General features: G+C 42.7%; 1 protein-coding gene across 1 annotated transcript in view; it reads right to left on the bottom strand.

Moving 5' to 3' along the window:
• The window catches only part of LOC308472706 (deubiquitinase DESI2-like), a 49,795-nt gene extending 29,145 nt beyond the window's left edge, over nt 1–20,650 (bottom strand). Inside the window, exon 1 of the mRNA XM_080997833.1 lies at nt 20,524–20,650. Coding sequence (XP_080853959.1) covers nt 20,524–20,562 — 39 coding nt within the window. The 5' untranslated portion in view covers nt 20,563–20,650. The remainder of the gene's footprint in view (nt 1–20,523) is intronic.
• Between the last annotated feature and the right edge of the window lie 674 nt (nt 20,651–21,324).

Raw genomic sequence — 21,324 nt, 5'->3', positions numbered from 1 at the left:
AGTAGAATGTGTCCTTTTATTTAAAATGCATCTCTGGGATATTTGTGGGGCATAGGAATTCGTTCATTTCCCCCCAAAAAAATATAGTCCGGCCCACCACATGGTCTGAGGGACGGTGGACTGGCCCACGGCTGAAAAAGGTTGCTGACCCCTGAATTAAAACATCAAACACAGTAAAACACAGCTCCTCCTGCCCCCATCATTGTCACTGTCACATTGAGAGCAATTATTTGCCGCAGAGAGTCATCTTTCTCCTTGTGAGGAGGCTCCTCAAATGATTTAGAATCCTGGTTTACCAGGGTTCATCTTTTCAGCCAGCCCATTGTAACTGAGCCCACTTTTTGAACTTCCCACATCACAGACCCAGGGGACAATCTCAACATGTGGCAAAAACTCAGAACTAGTTTACCAGGTGGGGAGAGCTCCTGAGGTCACTAAGGCAACACGGAGAAAATTTCACGATAGAGCTAATTCCGTGCAGGTCTTCCTCCCAAGGCTTCCATTTCTGTGCTAGAATAGGTGCATAAGAAGGTGCTGTTTTGGGGGGGCAGGGGTGTCAAAGCTCTGTGGAGGAGCACATCCTTTGCACACAAAAGGACCCGGGTTCAGTCACCTGTCTTTTCAGGCAAAGACAACTTGGAGAACCATGGCCATTCAGCCTCGACAATCCTGGCTACATGGATCAATGGTCTGACTTCAATTCCCTTGGACATTTTTATTTAAATAAGTTTTTAACATTTATATTTAAGTGCTTTATCACAGAGCATGTTTTCAAATAAAGGTAAAGGGTAAAGGGACCCCTGACCATTATGTCTAGTCGTGACCGACTCTGGGGTTGCAGCGCTCATCTCGCTTTATTGGCCTAGGGAGCCGATGTTTGCCTGCAGACAGTTTTTCCAGGTCATGTGGCCAGCATGACTAAGCCGCTTCTGGCAAAACCAGAGCAGCGCACAGAAACGCCGTTTACCTTCCCGCCGGAGTGGTACCTATTTATCTACTTGCACTATGACGTGCTTTCGAACTGCTAGGTTGGCAGGAGCCGGAACAGAGCAACAGGAGCTCACCCCGTCGTGGGGATTCAAACCGCCAACCTTCTGATCGGCAAGTCCTAGGCTCTGTGGTTTAACCCACAGCGCCATATGTAGATACTAATGTATCTCCAGACAGCAATGTGCTCTACAAAGGGCTGCCCTTGAAGCTGCAGGTGGTGCAAAATTCGGCAGCTCAACTGCTCTCTGCAGGGGAATCTTACCATCATATTAGGCCAGGTGAAGGAATTGCACTGGCTGCCAATTGGCTACTGGGTTAGGTTCAAGGTTAGAACCAGAATACCTAAAATTTCATCTCTTCCCCTGCATGCCCAACCAATCCCAGCATTCTGCAGGAGAGGGCATCTTGCAGATACCATCCTACCAGGAGGTCTACTCCACACAATGTCAAAATCAAACACAGAGTATAGCAGCACCTACCCTTTGGAACTCCCTGCCACTGCATATTAGACACATGCATTCTCTATTGCCTTTTTGGTGCCTGCTAAAGTAGCCTTTCAAGAAGCCTTCTAAAATATTTACCCCAGTTGGTCTTTGAATTGAATTGATTGTGTGTGTGTGTGTGTGTGTGTGTGTGTGTGTTGTACTTGCTTTAAACTGTTTTTATATTTATAATTTTTCAAAAATTGTTTTTACATATGCAATTCATTTTAAGAGTTTTTTTGAGATGCAACTCTTTTATATCTGTTATTCTAAAACTGCTTTAGGATGCCTCATGGTAAGTCATTCAAAATAATGCTTTATCTCAATGTGCACACTTGTAAATATATTTTATTCTGAAATATGTATTTGTAGTGCATTTTGGTATTTTTGAGCTGAGAAGTGTATCACAAAATTCAGAGAACTGCAAAAACCAGGAGCTGCAGATCAAGATGGTTTGCATCGGAATTAACAGATACTGAATTCCTCAAGCGTCACTATTAGACTTGGCACAGATGATGCACAAAGAGTCCGTTGATGGACTTTTTTACAATAGGGAGAGGGCACCAATTGGCACACTGAGACCCTGCTCACTTGGATTTGCATCCAAGTTGCATGGGCCATTAAATGCCATGTTGTATAGCTAGGGAGAACCAACACTTAGCAGTCACTGTAGGTCTCTGGTCCTGATCCAGTAAGTGCTACGCCTTAGGAAACCTGTTTCCATGCACAGCCATGCTTTGCTGGATCAGATGAGAAAATGGGGTAGGGGGTGGAATTAGGGGTAAAGCCTTCTCTTTGATCATCTCCCTTCTTCTTCTTCTTCTGGAGTGGCATATAATAGAGCAAAAGGCAGGAAAAAAATTATGCAAAACACATTCTCCCCTGCCCCTCACCAGCCCAGGTCTACACTCATACGGTATAAATATATAACTCTCTTCAAAGTCTCCCACTGTGACATGCAATTACTTTGCAGCATATTCTTCTACACGCACTGCTTAAGTATACATTTCCAGGATCTTTAAAGCCATTACCAGCGAGGGGAGAATGCATATGGAAATGTAAAAAAATAAAATTACAATTGCATACACTCAATGCTTTTTTGTTCCCCTCTGTCTCCACCCATTTTTGCCTGCAGGAATTTATAAAGGAATTGATTTAATGTCTCAATTATTCCTAGTGAAGTCTCACTCACAGTCTTGTCTCATTTAAGTAGAAAGCAAAGTGTAGAGTCATATCTGCTCTGTTCCCAGTGGCATGGTTTACAATTTAAATGAACGGTCTTTATCAGGTAACGTGGAGTGTAACCCTAAGCAAATTTCTTTGTACTTACTGATCAAATGTGTCCAGCAAGAATTAACTAATAAATGCAAATATTTAGAGAAGACATCAAGCATGACCCCATAATGATGACCTATGTAAATCCCTAAGGGAACATAAGCCTGGATCTCACATGCTTGCTCATCACTTGATGACCGCATCATCAAGCCATCAAGACTGTGTTAACTAATAATCATGTGTAAAAAAAGATATCACCTCATCTGTGACACAATGCTTTGTAATAGATTCATTTCACACATTAAGAACATAAGAAGAGCTCTGCTAGATCTGGCCAATGGCCCATAATAGTCAAGCATCGTGGTCTCACAGTGGCCAACCAGAAGCCTATGGGAAGCCCACAATCAGCAGTGGCAAACTCTGGGGTTTAAAATTTCATTGGCACCATGTGCAATGCCAAAATTGGTCAGGCATAGCCAGTGGTCAAGCACAGTGGCAGCTGAAGTCTGGGTCACAGTCTGAAGTCCCCTTCACTGTTTTAAAGCCATCTAAAGGCCATCACTGCATCTTGTGGCAGCAAAGACCATAACTTAATGATGCATTAGGTATGTAAAACAGGGGCAGTGCTCTTTTCCTCTTTCCAGAGGCACCCAAGGGTTGAAAGAATGCTGTTGCATAATGTACTGAAGGACAGAAGTATTTTCTGCATGTAAAAATAGCTGCACAATTTACATTAATTTTCCTAAGGGAGCAAATCCACTGACCACTCACATGTGCACACTTCTGTCCTCGTCAGTGAATTAGTGAACCATGCTAATTTTGCAAGGCACACCGTTGATTGATGCATGCTTATCATTTCTTTTATATATTAATCTTAATTTCTTTCTTTCTTTTTGAGTAACAGACTGGTTTACAGGCAATAACATAGAGTACACAACCACAACAACTAATAAGAACAATATCATTAAATCTTTAAAAATAATTTTAAAAAACAGCTTATAAACTCCAGATTCATTCCATTTGCCTCTGGATCAGTAATGGATACCTTTTTGGTTGTGGTCTGGTGCTGGCATTTCCCTGTTTGTTTTCCTTCCTTTTTTTGCACCTTTGAGGCTACAGCATCTTAATTTTCACAACCAAGTTAAAAAGTGAGGAAAAAATGGAAGTATGAGACTTGGGGTGGCACTTCTCACTGTCTAGGAAGAGTATTTCCACACTTCCACTGAAGTGTGCACAGACGTCAGTGGCATCAGCAGGGCAGGACTTTGGGGTAGAAGTTTAAGGCCCCTCTCAGCAGACTGCGGGTGAAGGCAAATACAGCAGACCTGGCTTGCCACCATTTGGACCATAGAAAAGGTGCCTTACATGGAGTCAAACCACTCATCCATCTAGCTCAAGGCTGTCTACACTGCATGGCAGCATTTCAGACAGGAATCTCTCCTGCTTCTACCTGGGCATGTGCGAGATTGAACCTGAGACCTTCTGAATGCAAAGCAGTTGCCCTACCACTCCATGTAAGAAGAAGAAGAAGAGTTTGGATTTGATATCCCACTTTATCACTACCCGAAGGAGTCTCAAAGCGGCTAACATTCCCCTTTCCCTTCCTCCCTCACAACAAACACTCTGTGAGGTGAGTGAGGCTGAGAGACTTCAAAGAAGTGTGACTGGCCCAAGGTCACCCAGCAGCTGCTTGTAGAGGAGCGGAGACGCGAACCCAGTTCACCAGATTACGGGTCTACCGCTCTTAACCACTACACCACATTGGCTCTCAAGCAATGACCCTATCAAGAGCACCCATCTCACCATTAGACCACTAACCCCAGACTCTCTAAAAGGATCTAGCTGCACCCATGGAGAGAGAAGTGAAGAACTCTATTTAATATTATTGTTTACTGGGCCCCGTCAGGTGGCCCTCATTTCAGCCAGGGCTCCCTCCAGCCCCTGCTCCTTATGGAGCAGTGCTGTTAGAAGTTTTCTTGGGTCACAAAAGTATGTCCTGTTTTCAAATCATAGAGTCCTCCGTACAGGTCAGTGGCCTTCGGTGTGAGACCTTACTGTTGTAGGCAATATGGGGTTGAAGGGAAAGAGCAGTGGGGAGGAAAAGGAGGGAGGGAAGGCCGTAAACTTTCGTCCTTTTACATAGTGCGTGAGCAGAGCTTTTGTGTCAAGGTCAGGTAAATAGGTATCTTATGGGCCACTATGGATCCTCTCTGGCCAGCCTTCGTCCCTCACCTCCCCCTGCCAGATTTCCAAGCCCCTCACCACACTGAGCTTTGTAGAGAAAGGATCTGTCTGTTAAAATCCCCTTCCGAAGGCAATTAGGAGCTGCCACTCAGCCTGTCCCCTCTGAAGCCCTTCAGCCGCCCTCAGGGGCGAGGAAGGGACGGCGGGAGAGGCAGCTGTGCCCCTGGCCTCCAGGCTTTATGCTTGATTCCCCTTTGTTCCAGCTCCCTCGAAAAGAGGTTCCCTTTTATTCGCAGGGGACCGGCTTTGCTAGGAACTGGCCCACGCACCTGTTCTCGGCCTTTGTCTCCGTCAAGTATTTAGCCACCGCAGAAAGCGATTCCCTGAGGCGCAGAGCTGCCGCCGCCACAGCCTTTGTGACAAGGGAAATGTGATTGCAGAGAACTCTCTGCATCTAACCTGCAGTTTTCTAAATGGGGTGTTTTTTTGAGGGTGGGGGCAAACTCACTTTTGCTGTTCTATAGCCCAGCAGCTCCCAACAGAAAGCGAAGGGCGAGGCACAATGTCTGCGGGTCTTCGGCAAGGGTTTCATGCAGGACAGAGCTTTCAGGAGATGTCATTAAACATGGCCTTTCTCTGCAGTTGGGCCTTTCCCTGCCTGAAGGTGGCAGGCAGATTTGTGGCTTGTCAGGTTGATTTTGGTTTGCCCACTCCACCACAACCTCAACAGCTCCCAGCCAGAGCTAGGCGCTAAAGTCATCTGGTCAGAACGAAAGCACCTTCTGAATTTGTTTCCCTAAGACAACTGAAAACTCCAAAGTCTTTCCCACACCATAAATTTAAAGAACATGGCTACTCTCAAAAGAATCCTGGGAACTGTAGCTTACCCCTCACCAATCTACAATTCTCAGCACCCTTGGCAAATGTCAGTTCCCAGGATCCTTTTGGGGGAGCTGCATGCTTTGTGCATGCTTTAAATGTGCTTTGAAATGATTGTGTGGTGTGAATGCTACTAAGCATTCTTGATTTCAACTGCCTAATTTAGGTGTTTTGTTTTTGCAGGTGGTGAAATGGTATATGATACCTAAATGTATGTGTAAAGAAATCGTCTCCCCTTAGTTTGCAGCTCGGCAGCTTGTTGCTGAGAGAAACTTCATTGTTCTTTTTATTGTCCTCTTCACTCTTTTCTCCTCCTTCCTCCCTCTGTTCCACCTGCTTCCGCCTGTCTCATGCCTCAATTCCAGCCAGCTCCTATCTGCCTTTGGCTGAGGCCAATTTGTTGTTTTGTGCAGACTGGGCTGCTTATAGAGCAGCCAAGATTTTGGTTCTGCCTGCCAGGCCTACCTTACAAGGCTGTCGTAAAGTCTACAAAGATAATGTATGTCGAGTGTGTGAACCAACCAACGTGATATATAATTGCTCTGTGAAGAAATAATTTATAGTTTGTATAATGAAACCTTGACTGCACTGATTGGAGTCTGCTTACCTGCCTTCTGAGATTCTGTAATTAGATGGATTAAAAGGACTGACATTCAAAGAGCTCCTTGCTGGTGACCAAATATAATATCAGTTTGTTGTTAATTAAAATTTACCCATTCCACAGGCTCAAATAGGCTTACACCTTCAAAATATTATGCACCTAGGTACACACGTGCTGGATATCATATCCCCCTTCTGATACTCTCTGGAAACACACTGACATACTGTGTTGTGCATAGAAGATGGGATAAACTTGGAAAGGAACTGAGCCATCAATAGTACATTGGTTTTTAGCTACTGAAAAACACCAAAGATATTATAACCTTGACAGGTGGTAGCAGGGTGGAAGGAAGGACTGGGCCTGATGACTGTGTGGGTGGTAAAAATAATAATCCTCCTCCAAGTGAATTGAAAAAGCAAATCCAGGAGAGGATTTAGATTTTTCTCCAACGGACAAGGAACAAATGCAAGCAAATGCCTTTCTGCACACTATGTCTAATTGGGCAATAGTGCAAAACCTTGCAATGGAATGTATGGTGGTTGGAATTAATATACAACCTTCTTATATATTATTGTTATTAATAGAATAACCTTCTTGTTAGGTCAGACATGTGGTCTGTCTATCTTAGAAGGAGCACAGCAAAAAAGGAAATGGCTACAGTCGTAGGTGCATTAACAGATTGCTCCATTCCTTGCTATTTACTGCTCCAGTCCTCACCCATCTTTTCCTCCACAAGTCTCATTTCTGAAGCAAGATTCATAAATTGATCACCTGCATGTTTATGTTTAAGCATCTGGAAAGTAGCTTGCAACCAACAGCAGTGGTTTCCTACTGGGAAATCCAAACTACTACAGAAGACTTCTTTGGATATTTTAAGAGGCTGGATGGCCACCTGTTATTGGTGCTTTAGTTGAGATTCCTGCATCGCAGGGGGTTGGATTAGATGACCCTCAGGGTTCCTTTCAACTCTACTATTCTATGAGTCTATGAGCTACCTGCAAAGGACAGAATATGGGCTTTATTTACCTGCAGACTTGGAAGAAACAATATCAAAGGCCATTTGTCTTCCACAAACTAACAAGCCTTCTACTTTCACCAGAGACACAGGGGGTTCAAAAGATGCAGGAACGTGCAGGGGCCATGACACCTCTGCGTTCTGCACATCATCTAGCACAGTGCTACCCTGTCTAATTGGCTCTATAGGTAGCCAGATGCAAAAAATAAAAATAAAAATGCAGGGCTGCTCTGCTTTGAATAGTTGCGCAGAGGAGGGCATTTCAGGTGGTATAGATTGCTGCAATGCCTTCTTCTGTACAACTATGGAAGGTGGGGGGGTGGGGTGCCATCCCCTTCTGCACCTACTCATCTTAGGGATAAAGAAGCAGATTTTGCAATGATGCAGGCTACTTTGGCTTCTATAGGATTTCAGCAGCCTAAATTTATACAAGATTGTAGCCGTTCTGGAAAGTCCCTTTAATTGATTAATTAAGCTCCCTATTGCTCCCAGTTCCCTTTCTCCACATTGCCTGTAGAGCATAAACCTCTAAGGCAGGACTCTTTAGATTTCCCACCCAGTTATCCCCCCCCCCTCAATTTTTAAAGTTTCAAAAATAAAGCACAGTTTTTTACACCCACCCTCCCACCCAAACCCCACAATCAATCCGTACCTGTACAGGGTTCCCTGAACCTCAAGACTCCCCCCCCCCCCAGCTTGGCTTCCAAAGTGTTTCCTCTTTTAACTGCCTCTAATTAATTGACCAGTTATAGGTACTTTGCTGCTATTGTTGCTTTATTGTTAGGGCCTATTATCAATAACAATATTTATAGCCTACCTTTTCTGCCAAAGGGAATTCAAGGTGCTTACACCTGTTTTTGTATATTTCAGATGTAAGTGATACATCGACCTTTTATTAGTGGGTGTATAAAGCATTCCCTCTTTTAAGGTGCTTGTCTTTGGAGAAGCAAAGTGTTTAGAACATAAGAAGTGCCCTGCTAAATTGGACCAAACACCCATCTAGTCCAGCATCTTGTTCTCACAGTGGCCAACCACTGCTATGAGGATGATGAGGATGATGAGGATGAGGATGATGACCGCCAGATGCCTACAGAAAGCTGGCAATGAACATGGAAAGATGACCTGAGCATGAGAGCACTCTCTCCATTTGTGATTTTCAGCAACAGGTACACAAAAGCAAACTGCCTCCGATGGTGGAGGTGAACATTGCTCTTGTGGCTAGTTTGAAACCAATAATTTCATCCTCTATGAATTTGTCTAATCCTCTTTTAAAGCCCTTCAGGTTGGTGGCTATCACTACATATGCAGGAGAAGCATCCACAGAAATTGTTCTGATATTTGTGGGAGGCCCAGAATTACTGCACTTTTTCAAAAGTCCCCAAGAAGAAGAAATATAGTAATTTGTGGGTGCTGATCCTATTTGTGAGATCTTATTTTATCTCCGTTTCTGCACATCACATGGTGATTTTGCTCAGATAACAGCAGAAAAATAGCCTGGGAAATGAGTGTAATCATTGTCTAGAGCTAGTCGCCATCCACTTGCTTTCTTTTTTGAACATTTCTTTACATTTGGAAAATCTGAAATAAGTATAGTACGCATTCAGGAAAGCATTTTGTTAAATTGCTAATATTGCTGTTGTGATTCTCCATGCCCCAGTTATTTGTAATTTTGTATGTAATTTTAGTTATTGGTCATTAGTCCACTGAGGGCTTTTTTGGCTGACTAGCTTAGAATAAAAAGAAATAATAAAATACTAAGGGAACAGATAGTAAATCAGTGTACATTTTGAATTTTATTCCAAAGCTGGTAAAAGTCACTCCTCGCTTTTGAGGTCACTTGGATTTTTAATGACAGAGGTGGCTCCCAAAGCACACCTATTCTATGAAGCTATACTATGAACCTGATCCTTCAGGCAATTGCCAACTATATGGACTCAGAAACCACCTACTCAGAGAGCCTCTGCCTTGCCAAGATTCAGAGACACTTTCTTGGCCCTCATCCAGCCACCACTGAGTCCAGGCACCAGTCCAGGGCTTGCACAGCCTCTCCTGAATTGGATGTCACAGAGAAATAGATTTAGGTGCCATCAGCACACTGATGACGCCTCACCTCAAATCTCCTAATGATGTTAAACAGCACTGGAAGCAAGATGGTACCCTGTGCTCCTCACAGCACAACTCTCAGGAAGCCAAAATAAAACCACCCAATGCTCTTCCCTGCAACTGACCATGGAGATTTGATTGGAACTAAAGTGATTATTTTTTTAAAGTGCTTCCAATACCAATCTCACCAGGAGGAGATCATGGTCAATGGTATCAAAAGTCACGAGAAATCAAGAAAGACTAACAGGGTTTCACACACCCTCTCCTTCTCCTGATAAAGGCCATCTATCAGGGCAACCAAGGCTGATTTAGTCCCATAGCCAGGCCTGAACCCAGATGGGGATGGGTCAAGATAATTACAGTAGTTCCATCCAATAAAACTTGCAGTTGTTGTGCATTTCGGCCCCATTCAAATCATTACATCCAAACATACAACTGGGATACAAACAGATGTCTACCTCTCTACAGGGCTAACCTAAAACATTTCATTGCCCAAGGCGAAGATGAGATGTTCAGTTGAATTTGACTTTAACCTTGGCTTGGATGGTATCTTTCTCCATACCAGAGGGCAGCAGACTAGTTCTGGCGAGTGAAGAGCAAGGTGCATGATCCACACTGGTATGACTTCTAGCAGGGGGGAACAGCTGGGCTGCCCCTCACATCGATTGCCTGAGGCAATCTCCCCACTCTTCCTAACAGTAGGGCCGGTCCTGCATATGTGTAAGCAACAGAGGTTAGCTTTTCTATATAAGTGTTTTACCCTATGAGGTACAGTGGTACTTCAGGTTACAGACGCTTCAGGTTACAAACTCCGCTAACCCAGAAATAGTATCTCAGGTTAAGAACTTTGCTTCAGGATAAGAACAGAAATCGGGTTCCGGCGGCGCGGCAGCAGCAGGAGGCCCCATTAGCTAAAGTGGTGCTTCAGGTTAAGAACAGTTTCAGGTTAAGAACAGACCTCCAGAACGAATTAAATACTTAACCTGAGGTACGACTGTATATACCTCTATACATAGGCAGAAAATGCTTCTTTACTTACAAAAGAAAAAGCAAATCAAGGAGCAGTGCGCAGCTTCTTGAAGGATGACCATGTACATTGCTACATGTCTACGCATTTGTCTGGCCACCACCCAAGCAGGCAAAGCAATTCATGCTTGCATAGACTGAGACAGCAAGCCTGGGGGTCCTATACTCTAAAGTGGCCCACAGTACACTACGCTGCAAATGACCGTAATATCTAATTCTCTTTTAGCAGAAGTGATATTCCTGCAACGCATGACGCTGTGATTGGTTGCCAGGCGATGTTGCTAAGCATAATCTCTCCATCAGTGACAGAAGAGGCTCTGGATGGTATTATGCAGCCACCCACGCAATGTAGCTCATTAAATCCAGCAAGGATTGCATTTATATCTCGCTATCTCCCCACGTTTGAAACATACTAACGACACGCCAGCGTCATCTTCAGTGAGAATCTTCCAGTTCCTTTCCGTATTTATTAATCAGTTTTTTATTTTGGGGGAGGGAGGGGGATAGTGTCATAGTTTGTTCTCAGTAGTGATTTATCTAGTAATTAGAGATGGGCAGTGACTGAGACTTCCAAAATGCTTGTGGTTTAGCATTACCCCCATTTGTCTTAAAGTGGATTAGGGTGCCCTTTGGCTGCTTTGCCCTTATCAGCCGAAACAAGTTTGGCTTAATGTTATTCCCCAAGCAATGACCAGAGGGAAACCTGCCAGCTGTAGGCTAATGGGTGTCCATAACAATCACATGCCATGACCGATGGGCTGATGGCACTGCAGTCAAGAGCATGGGCTGTGCAAAGCCAAAAGCTGAACATACCCCTGGGGAAAATGTTATTTGGAGGAAGATATTGTAGATTTGTTTTCAGTCTCATGGGGCTGTCAATTCCCAGAAAAGGTAGGATTGATCCATTTGAGGGCAACACAAACATCAGTTGAAGCTTTAGCCATTTCACCTCCCTAGTGTTGCAGCTCAACACCCATCACCAAGGACTCTTTGTCATGTGATGACTTCAAGATAGGAACATAGGAAGATGCCTATACAGAGTCATACCACTGGTCCATCTAGCTCAATATGGTCTTGGTTGACCAGCCATGGATCTCCAGAGTTTGCAGCAGGGGTCTTTCCAGCCCCACCTGGAGATGCCAAGGACTGAATCTCACATGGCTTAAATGGGGTCTTTTGAAGAAGGGCATGATTGGGCCAGCATACAATCCATTGGAATGAATAGTGCTTTTCAGAATCAGATTTAAAACTTAACGTTCCTGGTTCTGGCAGCATAACAACCACATTGTCATATTAGGTACCCAAATTACAACCCTAAATTAGTTAAACAGTCATAGGTCCCACATTCACTTTGTGGAGGACTAACTTCACACCCGGATAGCTCAGTTGGTTAAAGCATGGCGCTGATAATGCCAAGGTTGCAGGTTCGATCCCTGTATGGGAGAGTTGTGTATTCCTGCATTGCAGGGGGTCAGACTAGATGATGCTGAGGATCCCTTCAAACTCTATGCTTCTATGATTCTTTATTTGACATCCCTGAGTCTCTCATACAATTAGAATTCTCTCTTGCCTTCCTCCCTCCTCCAGCATAGACTTACCCAAAATCTCCTGAAGATTGCAGGCTAAATTCCCCGCACAGTGGATGATCTGGTAAACCTTCCACTTTGGACCACAGGATGGGGCTCACATGACTTAATGTGTGTGTGTGTGTGTGCGTGTGCGCGCGCACGCGTGTGTGCGTGCATGCGCTTAGAAACATAGTAAGGTAAACTGTGGACTAGACTCTGTCTCCTTTCAGTCATGTGAACACTATCCTGCCATTCAAAGTGGTACACTCCAGAACTCAGGTTTACCCCCAACTGAGCATCATCAGTGCAATTCAATGGCCATTGTTGTTTGCTCATGCTAATTATATTGTAGGTGGTTCAGTGAGTCCTGATCAATGAGCAAATCACTCATGTGTTGTGCCAGGAAAAGAAATTAAAGTAGGTCATAAAATCACTGTGTGTTACTTTTCCATTGATCCTTCATATTGGAGGATACCAGAAAGCTAAGCCAGCTAGAGTGAAGCTGCTAATGTTTTTAAAAGTATACAACCACTCAAACACCTCTTAATTGTTTTAAGGTAAGAAAGAGTAAGAGGCAAACCCCTCAAAAGACACCCACCTCTCAAAAATACAAAGCTAATATGAATTTTGGATTTTCAGTACAATTCTGGCAGAAAATATAATGAGCCACAGATTTTTCCTTTGTTTTTTCAAAATTAAAAATTAAAGGTGTCATACACCCACACCAGAGATAGTTGCCTGTAATTTGGCAGGCTACGTCAATCCACTCTAGAATGGCTCCTGTGTCTGCAAATTTTATCTACTTTTGCCAAAAGTGTAACATTTTAAAGCTTCTCATAAAAGTGAATGGGGAACACAGAGCACAGAGTGACTCAGTAACATATCAGATTTTTTTTTAAAAGCACAACTACAGATACAATATGACTTCTACAATATACCAGTATGAAACATATTCACTATAAACAGTTGCTTATAGGAATGACTGCCTGATGCCATATAAACTTGCCTTATTTGAATATCATCTTTGGAGGCCCTGACCTAGGTTCCCCTGCCATTGGAGATTGAAAAGGTAGAGTCTGAGGATAAGAATTTTCTGTAGTGATGCCCCTACTGTGGAACACTCTCCCCAAGGATATTCACTTGGCAGTCCTGATGAGCTATAGGTGCCAGGTTAAAACTCTTCAATATGCCCATAAATTATAATTGATGGTTTTTACTGCCACTTCTCTATTTTATTGTTATGCGGTTTTATGATAATGTTACCATTGCTTTCTGCTGGTTTATTGATCTGCTGTAGTATTGGATTTGATTGTGTTTTTATGATGTTTTTTGTCTATTTTAATTGGAAGTCACCTCAAGAGATTTGTTTTGTTTTAATTGAAAGGTAGCATATTAAACAAAACACCAAACCAAGCTGGTTATACCACTTACTATAAGGATATATGGTTTGTCCAAACTTTGTTTGAAGTCCAAAGCAACACACAATTCCTGGCTAGCAGAGATTGACATTGTCATGAAGAGGTGCAGCTCTTCAAAATAATTCCTGCTATTAGATCTGAGTTTATTGAAAGCTAAGGGCATTTTTAAAATCTAGACCTAGATGATTTGAGTCACAAGAAGGCATGGCAAGTAGTCAAGTATTCAAAATCTGAAATATTTTAAAATACAAATATGCAGTTGACCAATAAAAATATATTGTCCTTTCTTCCAAAGGAGCCCAGGGCAGCAAATACACAAATATTAAAACATCTTAAAACACCTAAAAACCATTCAAGTACAGATGCAGACCAGGAAAGATCTCTACTTAAAAGGCTTGTTGGAAAAGGACAGTTTTCTATAACCTCTATAACTACAAATCCCATTCTCCCTGATTGGACACAACACTCAGAAGTGCCCTTTCCAGTGAAGGAGGAAAAAATCCTCTCCACTGCTAAGTCCTCTTCACTACTGGTTACCTCCTGCCCCTTACTGAAGATAATTTGCTTTGTTTGGAAAGCATCTAGGATGAATGGCTGGTGGGGAACCACATTTTGAGGTGAATCCAAATTCAAAGGGGGCTGGGCTGGCTAAAAATGGGCAGAGGCTTTTTGAACTTGGGGAGTTTGCATTCTGAATCTTCTCCCCCTCAACCACTCAGTGCAAATTTGCCCCATCACTATATGCTATTATAGCTGTTATCCATATTACACTAGATAGGCCCTTAGGTCTGTGAATTAGGCTTTATTTTAGGCAGGCTTGAATCCTGACAGCTCCCTGACTGACAACTGATTGCTATTCCATACACTACCTACTGCTGAGAATTATTTCTTTCTTTTAAACCAAAACTTCCCTAGCTGGATATGAATTACTTTCTTGGGCTGGCAGGAGCAACTGAAGCTACCAGACCTTCAGAGTCCAGGGATTTTTCTTTTCATTTGCCTTCTGTCTCGGCAGCCACAGGTTAACCATTAAAAGAAATCTTCAGAGAATTTTGGATTCAGGTTGATCCAGTTGGAGACAAAAATGCCATTATTAAGCCCACAATTTCAATTAGCCATCCAATGAATCACCTGTTCCCCACCCTTCACAGGTTTCTTGTCTGCACAGGAAACTTCATATGTTCTTCTCCTACATTGCCCTATTTAAGTAAAGGAAAGGTGAGTGGTTGTGAGTTCTTACTTGATGTGACAGGAAAAAAATATTATAGGTGTCATTTGTTAACATTTCATTAAAGATGTGGCATTTCATTCTTGTATATGTCCGGCACAATGAAGATAAACAGTTAGAATCCTTGAATAGACAAGACATCAGGGCTTCATGAAGCGGCTATTTCATATGTGCACAGAGGCCATTAATTGAACTTTTGTCCTTAGGCTATGCTTTCCTGTGGCTCAAGTGCTCCCCTGTTACACAGTCAAGTGATATTCTTTCTCAGGCAAGACAGAGCTTTAAATTCACGTTAATTGCTATCCCTAGATGTCACCCCGCTTCCAATAGTCACCGTTACACTACTAAGCAGTTACTGTTTTGTAACGGTTGTTTAACAGCTTTTCCCAGTCCAAAGATATATGTGTGCCATGATACAAGATCACTGTGTATCAAATAGGAGTATGTGCTGAATATAAGATTCAGTTCAGATCCTGCCTGGAAAGAGGGTTGAATCAACTTGGACCAACTTGGATCTGAATCAGAAACCTGGCATTTCCAAGCTACGTACCTAGGCCATTAGAGGAAGCATCCATACTGGCAACTGGTGTATATTCAACACGTGGGAGCCACCTACCCATAGAACCTCCATTTCCCCAGATTCTAACTCAGTTTATTGCATTCAGTCCACCACTCTGTTAAGGCACTGAGCCAGAGCTTGTTCAGTTTCTCTGAATCAGATTTTAGCTGCATGTCATCAGAGTATGGACAACACCATGTTTCAATACCCCTACTGGCCATTCCCAACGGTTTCATATACTGTAGATGTTAAATAACATTCATGACAAAATGGTGCCCTGAGGAAGGGGCAGTGTTACCTTGCTATTTGAGATGTAACAATCTGGAGGCAAAACACATAACTAGGCTTCAGCATTTACTACTACTGCTACCAGTCTCACACCTGAGGGAACCATTACCTTTGTAAAAAAACAAAAAACAAAGAAGCAATTAATATAGTAGTAAAATGAATCCATCTGGAAAGCATACTATTAATTCCAGAACAATTAACTGTTGATTTATATTAAAAAAAATTAAGGGGGTAGAAATCTAAGGAAGGAATAGCAACAAAAATTCAGAGCAAGCCACATTCTGCTCTTACTATATTAAACATTAAGGCTGCAATCCTATACCCTCATACATGGGAGTAAGCCCCACTGAACTTAATGGGACTCACATAAATAGGATTTATTTACTTATTTTACAGATTTATAAACTGTGCCACACAAAAGTTACTAAAGTGGTGTACAATAAGACAAAAAGAGATAAAATATAAACGATACAGATTATTAAAAAGGAAAAAAACCCACAAATTATTACAATTGTGCAATTCATATGCCATAAAATGACTCATACTTCAGGAAAAGCCTTCTAAAACAAAAATATCTTCAGTGGCCACTAAAACGTCAAGATACTAGGCCCCAGTCTAATTTCAGCTGGTAACTGATTGTAGAGGGGTGGAGTTGCAACACTAAAAGTTCAGTTTATAGTACAAACTAAGTGACCTCTCAGCAGTGTCCCACATGAGGATTGCAGTTGCAAGGAAGGGATATGTGGAGTGAGGCAGTCCCTTAGGTAACTTGGTCCCAAGTTGTTTAGGGACTGCATTTGGGCAGAACAATCCTGAAATGGGAATGGTGGGTGATTCTGTGGCAGAGAAACAACCACTCATTAAGCGTTCAGTGCATGCCCATGAGGTGCAAGGTAAGGAAAGTAGCTTCTTCTTCTTTCTTTTTTTGCTGTGGTCAAGTTTAAAAAACCCAAAACCCTCCCATTGATCACTTTGGACTGTATCTAACTAACCACTGAAATGAGCAGATGTAAGCCAGCCATGTCTATTAGTTTCAAGGGACTTTGAGCAGGACTAACATTGGATACAATGCAATAAATCTAAGCCAGCTCCAGGACTGGTGTAGTTTTGTGACCAGTTTGGGGGAGTGAGATGGAAATAAGGAGACTTAGGAACCTGCAGATCCATGGCCTCCTCTGATACACCCTGTTTTGGCCGCCACCATTGCCCATGGAACAGTGATGGCAGTGGAGTTGTCCACCAGGAGACTCCCAGCAACAGACCTCTCTTTTCTGTACATAAACCTCCCTCTCCTGCCGTGGAGGAGATCAATGGGATCCAACAGCTCCTCAGCTGATCTTCCCAAGAGCTTCCTAAAGCTACACTTTTAAAGACAATTAATAGGGAGCAAACTTAATTGAGTACACAAGTGTTTATTTCTCACTAAACACTAAATGTAAGATTTGTATTCATTTCACAAAAAATTATAAATCAATCTCTTTATTAATAACCAGTATTGCAAATAAGTATATTTTAAGAGCATTTGTTGCAGTAATTTTTCAAGTACCTCCTAAAAAATCGAGACGAGAAGCTCCTAATGTGTTCCTTTGGCTTAAAATGGGAGATGGGGCTTGAGTTAATCCTTGAAAATAAATCACACTTTCTGGGTGCAGTTTCCAACTGGAAGGGCACAAACAATGCAAGAGAAAGGGGAAACAACATGATTTGAGAAGCTAACATTTAAAACAATGGGAGCATTGAGACAGACAGATATTGACATGACACATACTGCTCTTCAGGCCAAGTTAGTCTGGTGGGAGCCCCTAAATACGTCCTGAAAATAACAATGCATTAAAATGGCACAGAATTTTTATCTGGTTCTGGTTATGGCCAACAAAAAGAAGAGATGAGTAAGCAAGACTGCTTTCTTTAGAAATATTTACTTATATTTGCAATAATTTTTTTAAAGAGAGTTCAGTGCCCTGCTAGGTGGGCACTTTGAAGTGTCAGCCCAAATATCACTAGATAGATAGATAGATAGATAGACAGATAGATATAGATAATAAACACACACACACACACACACACACACACACACGCTTCTGCCATTTATAAACCCAACACATGGTGAGCCTTTAAATGTCTGGAACAATTTCAAAACAAAATACTGCCTTACAGATGGCTTTGTGGACACAGTTATAGCAACATAACAGATCTGGCGGAAGAGAGCTTCCAGGCAGAGACTGCTCTTTATAAAGGTTAAGGCATCCAGAACTGCCACTGCCATAGGCTGTAACTTTAAGAACCTGTTCTTGAGCTTGCTTGTCACTCCTTCCTTTCTTTTCCCTTGTGTGTCCTGTGTTTTCATATTGTCACCCTGAGGGAAAGGACCACCATAGAGGTGATTTTTGTAAGTTGTTCTAGGAGGTTCTAGGAGGTTTATTGGCTAAAGGGGGGGTATAAGTAAATTATAAATAAATACCAGAGCCTGCAAAATGCAAATTATCAAAATGTTGAAATGGTAACCAAACTAAAGTGGCCGCCGAGACCACAGAACACTGGCCCTGAAAGACCTACTTTGGCTCTCAGTACACTTCCGAGCACAGTTCAAAGTGTTGGTGCTGACCTTTAAAGCCCTAAACGGCCTCGGCCCTGTATACCTGAAGAAGCGTCTCCACCCCCATCGTTCTGCCCGGACACTGAGGTCCAATGCTGCCAGATCCCTCACTGTGTGCAGTAAGGGTACAGGGAACGAGGCAGAGGGCCTTCTCGGTAGTGGCACCCATCCTGTGGAATGCCCTCCCATCAGATGTCAAGGAAATAAACAACTATCTGACTTTTAGAAGACACCTGAAAGCAGCCCTGTTTAGGGAAGTTTTTAATGTTTGATGTTTTATCATGCTTTTAATATTCTGTTGGGAGCCACCCAGAATGGCTGGTGGAAACCCAGCCAGATGGGTGGGGTATAAATAACTTCTTCTTCTTCTTCTTCTTCTTCTTCTTATTATTATTATTATTATTAAAGTCCAGAATAGAAAACTATTTAATATCAAATACTAACCAATTGCCCACATTGTAATCACTCTAATTCAGTGGTGTCCAAACTTTTTTCAAAGAGGGCCAAATTTGATGACGTGAAGGGCCGTGAGGACTGACCAAGGGCCAACCCAAGTTGTTATCGTTTTTTTAGGATTGAAGTTGTTGAGCTTTTTGTATGATTCTACCTCAAAGTTGTTCAGCTTTTTTTAGGATTTTACCCCAGGAAATAAACTGCCACAGGGGCCGAATTAAATTGACCAGCGGGCCAGATTAAGCCCCCAAAACGGACTTTGGACATGCCTGTTCTGATTCCTGAAAAACCTTTTATCATCATTCTTTAATGAGGGCTTTGTGACTTGTTGCTACAATTTAGCTTTCATTAGTGTAACAGATCCTTCATAAATTTTTCAGAGGTGAAAATGAGCATTTACCAAAAAAAAGCCAGCTGCTGGGCCTAATTTGACAATAAATGATGTTTTGTGACGTCTGACAAACATTTGAGAATTGGATTAGAAAATGCATGGAAAAACATCACTCAAAGAGGTACTGGCTATATACCACAGCCAAGCCTATTCTTATAAGAGAGAAATATATTAAGTCATCCTTGAGAGTCCATGAGAAACTGTACATTAAATACCCCCTATTCCTTGATATCTCATTTAAAAAATAGGGGTTAATCAAAATGATTTCCATCACCACCAGGAGAGGACTGCACAGAAAAACAACAAAAGATCCAAGTTAACAGCAAAGGGAGTTTCAAAATCCCCAACTGGGTAAAATCTGAAGAGAGTGTTTCTCATAGACATCACTGGCTGAGAAAGTGCTTTATTATAAACCTGCAAAGAGCCTGCTGAATCAGGGCAATGGCAAATCTAGTCCAGCATCCTGTTCTCACAGTGGCCAACTAGATGCCTGTGGGAAACCTGCAAGCAGGACCTGAGCACAAGAGCATTCTCCTCTCCTGCAATTTCTGACAACTGGTATTCAGAAGCTTTACTGGCTCTGACCATAGAGGCAGAACATAGCCATCATGGCTAATAGCCACTGATATACCCTTCTCTTCCATGAATTTGTCTCATCCTCTTTTAGTCATCTAAAGGCCATCAGTGCCTCCTGGGGGAGTGAGTTCCATAGTTTAACCACGTACTGTTTGGCTTCCTTAGATGTATATGAGTTCTAGTGTTATGAGACAAGGTGATGAACCCTGAGGACCCAGTGATAGAGGCTTTGCTACTTAAAATAGGGTATTCCTCTGGTGACAATATTCATCTTCAAATATATCCCATTCGATCAAGGTGTCCCCACCGGCTTCACTCATGCTCCTGAGGTCCTAATGTGGAATGTGAACATGAAGGCTGCAATCCTCTGCACACTTACATGGGAGTAAACTTCATTGACCTCTGTTGTATTTCCCGCCCCCCCCCCATGATCAGGTTTAAAGAGGGTCTGACATATTAAATCTCTCTCCCCATTCCTCTCTAGTCTAGAGTGTTTAATCGCCTTGAATGTCAAGGGCATCTAGCTATGAAAACAGGCTATTCTGTCACATCTCTCCCGCTGCCTCCCCCCCATCCCCAGTTGGGCTTTTGAAAATTAAAGAGGAAGGATGAAAAGCCTTTCCAAGGTAATATCCTCCAAAATTTCCTGTCATCTTTTTACCTTGAGCTTGCTTTGACAGGCTGTGAAAAAGCAAAGAAGCAAGTGTCGGCGCCAGCATCCCTGTCACACCAATGGCTGTGAAAATCTAGCCCGGCCAGTGCTGTGAGTTGTGCTGCTTGGCTCATCATAATAGAATCTCTTGTCCAATCAACATCCTGGAATCGTCTTCCTCACCACCGCCCCCCAACCACCACCACCCCAACAGAGGCATCAGATTGTTTCTTACTCACCATGTCATAAACATTCAAAATCACTGGTTCATTTGCCATTGTGGATTGCAGCGAAGGCTGGATTTTAAGCCTTTAAATCCCTGCCAGATGTGGCAATGTCCAAAGGGATGGGGGTCTTTCTTTCTTTCTTTCTTTCACTCTTAGCTGCACAGGGAAGAAATGCTTGTGTGAAGAATAGTCAGTTGTGATGGGGATGTCCAAGAAGGGCTTCCCCCGCCCTTTGATGCCAATTTTTTTTAAAAGATGCTCCTCTTTCACCTCCGAACAGGACATTCAGTCTTTTGCTTGCTTTCCTCTTTTAATACTGCAGCTGACTGATGTGGCAGCGTTTGTATAGCATTCTCAAGCCAGACCCCATCCTGCCTCTCTCCTAACTGCAAATCCCAAACAGCACCAAAGGGCTGGATTGTTTGCGTTGTGGATGAACCCTTGTCCTAAATCTCTCAGAATGGGGGGAACCACAGAAGGGAGACGAGAGGATTAAAGGCTGGGTGGGGGGAAGAATCCGGAGCAGACTTTCAGCCAAAGTATAAATATTTATAATGAAGTTCAAAGTGTGGAGTGACATTGGGAGCGGGGAGATGCTCTAGTAAAGAGTAAAATAATAATAATAAAACACCTTAAAGTGAAGCTTAGCACCAGGTTTCTAGACTAGAACAGCTCTCTGACAGGCATTGCACACAAAATAAGAGCTCATCTATGCAACACAGAGAGCCTTTAAATTCAGCTAAGGCGAAAGCAACAACACCACACTGCTTCCTGGGGGTCTCTTCTCTGTTCCCAAAGTTTCGGCACCTGCGG

The sequence above is a fragment of the Podarcis pityusensis genome, assembly GCF_964106645.2.
Source record: "Podarcis pityusensis genome assembly, chromosome: 1".
NCBI lineage: Eukaryota > Metazoa > Chordata > Lepidosauria > Squamata > Lacertidae > Podarcis > Podarcis pityusensis.
The sequence above is the reverse complement of the archived record's forward strand: the minus strand, read 5'-3'. Positions and strand labels throughout refer to the sequence as shown.